Source organism: Canis aureus, chromosome 16 (genome assembly GCF_053574225.1).
Source record: "Canis aureus isolate CA01 chromosome 16, VMU_Caureus_v.1.0, whole genome shotgun sequence".
NCBI classification, from domain to species: Eukaryota; Metazoa; Chordata; class Mammalia; order Carnivora; family Canidae; genus Canis; species Canis aureus.
This window is the reverse complement of record NC_135626.1, coordinates 23,467,340-23,477,208: the sequence shown is the minus strand read 5'-3', so window position 1 is coordinate 23,477,208 and position 9,869 is coordinate 23,467,340. Positions and strand designations below refer to the sequence as shown.

Here is a 9,869-nt window from a genome sequence, read left to right as displayed (position 1 = left end):
TCAGTTGGTGATTGTATTTGTTTTCTATTTCTTCTATAACAAATTAATACAAACTTGGTGCCCTAAAACAACACACATTTATTCTCTTAAAGTTCTGGAGTTCAGAAATCAAATCTCTTTCACTAAGCTGAAATCAGGGTTATCAACAGGGCTGCACTCCATCTAGAGGCTCTAGGAGAAAAGACATTTCATTGTTTTTTCCAGCTTCTAGAATGGCAGTCTCGCATTCCTTGGCTCCTGCACTCTTCCTCCATTATCGAAGTCGATGGCATAGCATTGGTCGTCATATTGCCTTCTTCTCTCTGTAATCAAATCTCCCTCTATCTCTTCTTATAAGGATATTTATAACTACACTTTAGGGTCCAGCCAGATAATCCAGGAAAATCTCTCCACCTCAAGATCCTTTACTTGATCATATCTGCAAAGTCCTTTTTGCTGTATAAGGCAATCCTCACAGGTTCTGGGGATTAGGATGTGGACATCTTCATGGCCATTATTCAGCCTACTATGGTGATCTATACCTTGTCTTAGGCCCGGGGATTATCCATTTTCTCTCCCAACCACTTTCCTCAGAACAGAGTATATGTATCTTTCACCAAAGTCCACACCCTGCTTTCCAGCCTACTTCCAACACCCCGTCCCTTCACTATTTTAGGTTCTGTGTCTTTAGGACAGTGCCATTCAATGGAACTTTCTGTGATGGTGGAAATGCTTTATATCTTCACTGTCCAACATGGCAGCCATGAAGCATATGTAGCTAATGAGCACATGGATTGTGACTAGTGCTACTGAGGAAATGAATTTTAAATGTTATTTCCTGTTTATGACTGGGACAAACTACAGTTTCCAAACACAATAAGGATGAGCAATTACTGAGCCACTTGTGGCTAGTGGCTAATACACTGGACACTTCAGATGTGGGAAGATGAAAAGCAAAAGCCAAGCCCCATCAGGCTCTGGGATGATGAGGGTGGCTAAGTGCAGAACAAGGAAGGGAATTTTTTGTTGGCTCCGGAAAGGTACATTGTCTCAGTTCTGCTTTTGCATTGGGCCAAGAACACTCAAGCGATTTTCAAGGTCAGCCCCTCTTCACCCTACTTACACAATGGATCATTCCTTTGTGTGTGTTGGGGGGGGGCACAAAGGAATGTCACCAGGAGTATGGAAAAGGGATTTACCTGGGATTTGGAATTAGCTAAAGTCATCTGTGACACACTTGCTGAATTGCCTCTAGTAAGTCACTTCTCAGTCCCTGGCTCTCGGTTTCCAAAAAAATGAGTTGGACCAGATGGTCTGAGAGGGTCCCTGAACTTTTAATAGACTAAAATTCTAAGTCCCATGAATCAAGACTTGATCATACATGTAATTCTATTCCAGACCCATGTTCTCTCTGACCCATGTACGAGAATTTTTTTAAAAGATTTTATTTATTCATGAGAGACAGAGAGAGAGAGAGGAAGAGACAAAACTCTGAGATCAAAAGTCAGATGCCCAACCGACTGAGCCACCCAGGCACCCCTGTAAGAAGAAGTTCTGAGGATGAATTAAGGAAATAAGCTGTGGCTCTAGGTTACTCCTGCCACCATCCAGAACTAGATCTGATATTCACTCTTCTGTTCTCATGATAACATTTCATATTTGTGTTGGCCTTTAGAGAGCTTATTCACTAACTAAGCTAATCTACATGATGACCCTAGGAGGATGGGCACCATGCCCATTTTAAGTGAGAATGCTGAGGCTCAGAGAAGGAAAGAATCTTCCAAATGTCAGGCCCCCACGATGGGTAATGTACATGTCACCTTACAATAGCCCTTTGAAACTCTCACTGTCTAGGTGTGAAAATCGAGGTCCAGTAAGGCAAGATGACTTTCCTAATGGTATGCCAATAATAAGTCATGCAGGCCCACTTTTCTGACTCTGAACCACTTCCGCCTTCTACATTGTGCTGCTGCTACTGCTATTCACAACTTTCCTACAGAATATTGATATGTTACCTCTTAGCATATAGCTATCCTTTTGGATCGTCCTTCCATGATGCTACTACCCCAGCAGATCCATAAGGTTTAGCAAGTCACATAATCTCTGTGCCTCTGTTTCCTCATCTGTAAAATTGGAGATAACCAGTTCCTACTTCATAAGGGTTTTAAAATCCCATTGAAATTGTTGAGTGATATCATATCTTTAGACATATTAGCCCATATATTTTTTTAGAAGGATGGGACTCCATCCTTCTTTTTTTAAAATTTATTTATTCATGAGAGACACAGAGAAAGAGAGAGGCAGAGACACGGGCAGTGGAAGAAGCAGGCTCCATGCAGGGAGCCCGATGTGGGACTCGATCCTGGGTCTCCAGAACTACACCCTGGGCCGAAGGTGACGCTAAACCACTGAGCCACCCGGGCTGCCCCATATTAGCCCATATTAAGTACTCAGTAATTGCTTGTCCTTATTGTGTTTGGAAACTGTAGTTTGTCCCAGTCATAATATGAGGCAATTCCCTTCACCTCAAGTCAAATTAAAATGCAAAGAAATTGTCTATAATTTTTTAGAAATTTTATTTTGAAAACATATGGAATCAGTTGCATTATTCATATATCTACAATAGCAGAGAAACAATGATGGTAGACTATCCCCATGGGGGACAAGTAAGTGTCCTTTGGCAAAACAAATAATAGAAATAAGTTCAAATACAATAACACAACACATAATACGATTAAATTAAGAAAAGGAACAGTCTACTGAGAAGAGTCATGAGTGTGGAGAAGGTGCGTCTCATGAGAAGCATTGGGCTCAGGTGACCTTCCCTGGAGACCTCCTGCACCTTGACCTGGAGCAGCTCAGTTCAGTTCCAGATCATCCATGTATTCCTGGACCCAGGGCTCGCTGGGATTAGCACAGACTTGTCTGCCCCTTCTGGTTTGGAATCTGTGGAACAAGGAATAGACAGATTAGAATCCCATGGGACCTTGCCTGTGGTAGGTATCTTCCTCTGCTTGACCATGGTATATGTTGGATAGCTCTAATAGATGGGAAAACTTCCTGGGGTGGTGCTAAAACTGGACTCCTTGCAACTTCTACTCTGGATTTAGCTCCACCTCTTGGGTTGCTCAGATTAGGAACAAATGAGTTTTGCAATCAAAATGAATACATCACCCTACTCAGTCTCTATTGCCCCTAGCAATGACTTTTCTGCATGTTTTTCTAAGCACAGTTTCTAAGCACATCTCCTGTCATCTTTTTTAGTTTCCCTGGTTTCCTGGCCTCTGGCTAAATTCCTCCCCCAAAAGTCCCCTTGCCTTCCCTTGGCCCCCACCCAACCTCCTCCAGACTCAACAGGTAATTTCATGGCTTGATCCTCACTGATTTCTGGAAGGGCTTCAGCCCTGAGACCTGTCTCCCTACTGTTTGCTTCCATCTTCTGCCAGTAGGCCCCATTTTCTAATCCTGCCCTCACCCCTGCCTCCTAGAACAGACCCAGGGTTGATACTCACACCACAGCTGGCTGGGAGCAGAGGCTGCTGGTCTCAAAGTAATCTGCCACAAAGTTGCGAGGAATCTTCCGCAGGGTGTAAGAGAAGCAGCAGGCAGTAGGAGGATCTGAACCCACTGGAAAGAAAGGCAGGGGTGAGATAGAAGCTCTATGACTTGTTAATTTTGGTTTCTAATCAATAGATATTCAGTGGCCATCTCTGTAGGACTACTGGATCCCAAAATATGGTCTTTTTTTTCCAATCCCACTCACCCTAAGTAGGAGTATTATTCTGAATAGAAGATCATAAGAGAAAGTCACAAAAGAATTTTGGAAGATTGGAACTGGACTGAGTCTCAGGGCTTGTGTCTAACTCCCTTCATTTTATAGATGGGGAAACCAAGGCACAGAAAGAGGCAGGAACTTGCTTAAATGAGTCTACTGGTTGCTATTTCTTAAGAAAATAGGAACTTGACTCCTACTGAATGTCTATTAGATTCTACATTTAACAGCAGGCTATTTGGAAATCTTCCCATCTCCCTTTTGTCCCTAGATGCCACCGTTAGATCAGACCCAGCTAGAAAAGCCAGCACTATCTACACCATGACTCTAGAAGTAGCAGCTGGAAGAGTGGCCACTTACTTGGTGCTGAGAGCGCCGGGGAGCAGAAGGCAGCCACTAGCACAAGGAGAGAAAGGACGGTCACACAGAGCTTCATGGTCTCGGCAGAGGAGAGGCTTTTCAGGAGCTGAGACTGAAGAACAGTGAAGCTTCAGAGCCCAACTGTGTTCTGTGCTGAAACTGACTTGGGAACTCCTCTTTATAGGAACTCTGAGGCCTCAAACAGATATGGAGGCACAGGAGGGCAAATGGAATTTCCAAGGTAGAGATGATGTCATGGTGCCAATAAGGAAACTGAAGCTAGCTGACAGAGAGCAGCCCTTCACAGCTTCTCTTCCCCAGGGCGATGTCATCACGGGAGGAAAGGGGGGTAGTGGAGAAGAAGTGGGCTGCGTCATAGAGGGAAGTGGTACACCAAAGACAGTGATCAAGACTATAGAGAGGAAGGATGAAATCTTCACATCTGCCAAAAGAGGCTTGTAGATGAGAAGCGTACTGTTCTCAGTGGTTGGCACCTCCAGAAACTTGAGGCTTCATGTTTTTCCAAAGCTGCTGCAAGCCTGGCCTTAAGAAGGAAGGGGTAGCCAGGAATCCATGTCCCATTCTTGGGCCTTCTTCTACTGAGCTGAGTGACCTTAGTGCCCTGTACATTTCCTTAGGTGTAAAGAGAGAGTCCAGCATTGAATGTGCAGAAAGACCCAGCAGGGCACCTGAGGAACATCTATAACTTCTATTTATTGGAGATTTACTAAGGACCAGGCACTGGGCAAGCTTCCACATACACATGACATCTAACCCTACCATACCCATGAGCAGGACTATGATTATTCCCTTGGGGCAATGAGGACCACACAGGAGAATTCATTATCTCCAGGACACGTGGTTGGTTAAGGGGCAGTGCCAAGATTTGAACTAAGAGTCATCTGATTCTAAAATCCATTTTCTTTCTACCTGGTTGCCTCAGTACAAATATAGAATATGACCACAAAGAGAGAAAATGTTGACCACTAGGGCCTATGCCACACACAAAGACCCATCTTATTAGGGCTGAAATCAGGAAAGGAGTTTGGGTCAGTCTGTTCTAGAACAAGAAGGGAACAGAAAAGAAATAAAGATGTTGGTATGTTTACTTGGACTGATAATAGAAAAAGAGAAAAAGGAAGAATCAAGTTTGGAAGACTCAAATAAAAAATGTTCCTCTAGTGTAAAATTGGGATTGGATATACCTAGCAATGGGCTTAACCATGTTATGGATAAAATGTGTAGTATAAGCACGTGGGTGTTCCCCAGCCATCCATAGGGTATTCCTTACATTCATGGAAAGCCCTACCTGGTTGGGCACTGCTGTTGACCTAGAATAAAGTCAACCAGTAATACAGTAGTGCGTGGGGTGGGACACGTGGGGGTAATTAGAGTGGTTGGTCAAGATCTCTATCCACCATTAGCTCATCCACACTGACCCATTTGCTCACCCCCAGCCTCACGTGGCTATCTGCCTCTGCCTTGAGAAAGAAGAGTGAAGAGGGAAAGGAGAGAGCCAGGCCTCCTGGGTGCTGTAGAAATGTGGGCTAGGAGAGATGAGAGGGGCATTTTGGAGTGCTTCAGGGCTACAAATAAAGTTCAATGTCATCCTACCTTATCATTCCCCCCACCCATATTCCACCTACACACACAAACTGTACTTCTCTCCTCTCTCCTGTCCTTACCCTTTTCTTTGTGTAAGTCTTGCTCCAAATGTTCCAATATTTACCAAGACCTCCATCCCCAGCTCTAAGTTTCTGTGATCCCTGTATCACCTATGCTAGTATCTCTCATGACCTCTCCTGGTTGATGGAGTTTCATGTTCATGCATTAAGCACCTTGCTTTAAGGGAGGAAGGATGTGTCTTATGTTCCCCTCAATCTATAGACTTTGTTTTCATGGCATTTCCATCCAACTCAGTTGAGTAGTCATCTGCTGTTTGTCAGGGCAGACAAAACTGAGTGAAACCCCAAATATACCCTCAAAGAGTTCTTAGGCTAGTGATGGTATTGACAGTGACAGAAATAACGATGCCATGAGATGGAATAAAGTAAGTATCACATCAGAGGTAGAAACAAAATGTCAGAGAAGGCCATTCCTTGACTGTCAATGAATGGTTCCCAGTCAAATCTAAACCCCACCATGCACTAAGAAGGAGCACTTGACATGGAGTCCTCTGTCTAAATGAGTGGGGTGTGCTGATCTTCAACCTGTGGAGGGATTATGAAGGTGTCTGCTCTGGAACAATAGGAGAATGATGATATATAAAAATGGATAATTAATCTGCATTGAGCCACACAATGAGTTTGACTGTTGACTTTGGCTTCTTAGCCTTGGTTTGATCTTTGGTTCATAGAGATAAAATGTTTTGTTTGTGAAGGTCTCACCAATAATGCTGTGTTCACACCAGTGAAATTCCACACCAAAAGTACCAAGGCTTCTGTCAACATGTTAAGCTGAATCAATGGCCTCTGAGATTCATACATTGAAGCTATTTCTAAGTGATAGTCAATAGAGAATAAGAACAAATCCCTCCCAAATACACTACAAAAAAAGTGCTCATTGTCTTTAGATAACCCTCCCTGACCCCTCTTCCAACTAAACTCTGAATCTCTCTCCATGCTCCTAGAGGAAGCCTCCAGAGCTCCCTCCATCTTATCACCTATAACATATCTATTTGTTTGTCTCCCTCACTAAAAAGGAGCACCTTGATACAGAAACCATGTCATGCTTATCTCTGTGAAAACAGTAGGTGTTCAATAAACATTTGCTTAATATATGCCCAGAGGTTTTAATGGGAGGGGTTGTGACAGATAACATGGATTCAGGATATGAATTCCATTTAGTTAAATGAAGTAAGAATAAACTGATTATTTTGAAAAATTCTACCCAAAGTGTGACTCCCCAGCTTTAATGGGATAATTTTCTTCCTTCTTCTGCCCTCAACCCATAGACCCAGTAGTTTTATCATCAAGGATACTATTCTAGACTCAATTCTTTCCAGCTTAAGGTTGTGAGAAGTGGTAGCAAGAGTCAACCATGGTCCCAGGAGCTCCATACACATTCTTTGGTCACCTCCTCACTCTTGAGCAGGAAAGCCCTTCACTTCCCCTTACTCGTGGTAACATTAAGGTTTCCCCTTCTATACCCTTGACTGGCACTGTGCTCATTATTCCATTTTGATCACTTTCACATCTGTTTTCTCCTCATTTTTGTTCTCCCAGACTCCCCAGGCTGCAAACAGGACCACTAGCCACAGCAGTAATATGAACATTCAAAGGTCCTAGTACTTCTGATTTCCCCCAGCATATCCACCTCCATGGTTTTATTTGATCCCTATATGTTTTGGCATTGTACAGATTAGGAATACAAATTCAGAGAAGTTCAAAGACTTATTAATCAAGGTCACACAGGATGTGTGTCAAGACTCAAGTCTTCCAAGTCCTGGTTCAGAGATAACCAGACTTCCTCTACAGGTATGACCTCTGATATTGCAAATACAGGAAGTCTCAGAAGATACCAAACTCTCCAAAGAGATTACAAAACTTCTGAGGAGCAAGAAACAGAAGTGGTCAAATCCTGACATTTTGTGCCCTCCTAGAAGGAAAGTGCAGAGGTGCATGAGCATTGGGGAGACCATTGAGTGTCAGGGCCAAGAGTGCTAGCCACTAGCATGTGTAATGCCCAAAACTAGAGAATTTCTTGTGAGCAAGTGTTGAGACTGGAAAGCCAAAATGAGCTGGATGGTCACTTTGCCAGCATAATAAACCAATTAGGATAAATTATTTGGTCTTGCCAATGTTATAACCAAGTCACTTGGGGGAAATGAGAGCAGAAACTGGGTTGTAGATTGAAGAAACAAGTACAAAATTGTCCAAAGCACGGGGTTCAGGATGGAGTCCATAGGACATGTTGCTAATTGAAGCAGTTCATCAGAGACAATCACACTCCACCCCTCAAGCCAGCAGCCTCATTCTTCTTAAAGAGGAAATGAGTCTTCTTCACCCACCACTGCCTGCTCTTTGCTGTCAAGGATGGAGGTCAGTGAATTTACAGTTGTTAAATTCCTGAGAGAAGGTTAAAGGCTCATCAGTGTTTGGAAAACTTCCAGTATTCTTTAGGAAGCATCACTCTTCCTTCAAACAGTGCTTTTATTCCTTCCTTCCTTCCTTCCTTCCTTCCTTCCTTCCTTCCTTTCTCTTTCTTTCTTTCTTTCTTTCTTTCTTTCTTTCTTTCTTTCTTTCTTCTTTCTTTTCTTTCTTCCTTCCTTCCTTCTTTCTTTCTTTCTCTTTCTTTCTTTCTTTCTTTCTTTCTTTCTTTCTTTCTTTCTTTCTTTCTTTCTTTCTTTCTTTCTTTCTTTCTTTCTTTCTTTCTTTCTTTCTTTCTTCCTCATGCAAGACACAGTCAGAAAGCCAGAGACATAGGCAGAGGGAGAAGCAGGCTCCTCATGGGGAGCCTGATACAGGACTTGATCCCAGAACCCCAGGACCTGACCTGAAGGCACATACTCAACCACTGAGCCACCCAGGTGCCCCTTTATATCTGTTTCAAGCTCTTTCTAGTTTGGTCACAGAGAATATCCAACAAGAGAGAAAAATAATTCAATAAAACTTTACTGAGGGTCTACTATATTCTGGGCACTATTTCAAGCATTGGGGATGTTTTGGAAGGTGGTGGTGAAATGTCAAAAAAGATAATGCCTGAGTTTTGTTTTGTTTTGTTTTGTTTTCATAGAAAATATACATAGTCACTGTACAAAAATTAGAAAATATAGGAAAGCATAAATAAGAAAATAAAAATGACTCAACATTCTGTACATGTTTTTATATTTTACTATTGTCACTTACTACTCTTTCTTGAACTAGTATATTAGTATATCTTATTTTTGTTACTTTATATTCTTCTATGTCATTAAAAACACTAAAGTTATTCAAAATTGGCATGTGTGATATTTCATTCCGTGAATATACCAAAATTTTATTTTTAAATGTATAATTAACCATTCTGTTACTTAGGTCAGCCCATTCAGGTTGTTCTAACTTTTCTCTATTATAAATTTAGCTGAGATCTGAAGAAAGATTAGCCAGACAAAGAGTATAGGGCCAGGGTTAACTAGGCAAAGAACAAGAGACCTGTGCTTTTTAAATTTTTTTTTAAGATTTTATTTATTTATGAGAGACACAGAAAGAGAAAGAGAGGCAGAGACACAGGTAGAGGAGGAAGCAGGCTCCTTACAGGAAGCGGATGTGGGACTCCATCCCAGGTCTCCAGGATCAGGCCCTGGACTGAAGGCGGCGCTAAACTGCTGAGCCACCCAGGCTGCCCGAGACCTGTGCTTTTTTTAATACATAAAATAGATTGGTATATTTCAGTAAAAATGATAATAGTAACTAACACTAACATAGTGCTTACAGGAAAAAGCTATTCACAGCCTTTCATAGATGCTAATGTATTTTACCCTCCTAGGAGTCCTCTGAGGTACGTACTATTATCCCCTTTCACACACAAGGAAACTGAAACACAGAGAGGTAAGTAGCCTACAGAAGAATACACAGCTAACACATGTTAGATTTGGAAATGACGCCAAGGAAGTCTGGTTCCAAAGCATAAGTAAATCATAAAAGGGAAATGGGCTTATTATAAATTTATGTTAGAAGCTTACAAACCAGAGTTGTTATTGCAATATAGAATGTCTCTCAGTTTTGCATTCTGCATGTCTTTGAACAGTGGAGTCCATGGATTTCTCTTTTCCTTAGAA

General features: G+C 42.1%; 1 protein-coding gene across 1 annotated transcript; it reads right to left on the bottom strand.

The window, feature by feature from the left end:
• Positions 1–2,531: 2,531 nt before the first annotated feature.
• LOC144286157 (C-C motif chemokine 4) lies at positions 2,532–4,440 on the bottom strand. Its single transcript, XM_077852247.1, has 3 exons — positions 4,112–4,440; positions 3,492–3,606; positions 2,532–2,925 (listed from the first exon to the last, which is right to left on the bottom strand). Exons 1-3 carry the CDS (start codon positions 4,185–4,187, stop codon positions 2,838–2,840), a joined length of 279 nt encoding a protein of 92 aa, XP_077708373.1. The 5' UTR covers positions 4,188–4,440; the 3' UTR covers positions 2,532–2,837.
• Between the last annotated feature and the right edge of the window lie 5,429 nt (positions 4,441–9,869).

What these genes read in the sequence shown, in the direction of transcription:
- LOC144286157 (XM_077852247.1), bottom strand. Translation starts at nt 4,187, where the DNA reads ATGAAGCTCTGTGTGACCGTCCTTTCTCTCCTTGTGCTAGTGGCTGCC. An exon ending in CCCGGCGCTCTCAGCACCAA is followed by an intron (nt 3,607 to 4,111) that starts GTAAGTGGCCAC and finishes CTTTCTTTCCAG; the next exon opens with TGGGTTCAGATCCTCCTACT. An exon ending in TGCTCCCAGCCAGCTGTGGT is followed by an intron (nt 2,926 to 3,491) that starts GTGAGTATCAAC and finishes CTTGTTCCACAG; the next exon opens with ATTCCAAACCAGAAGGGGCA.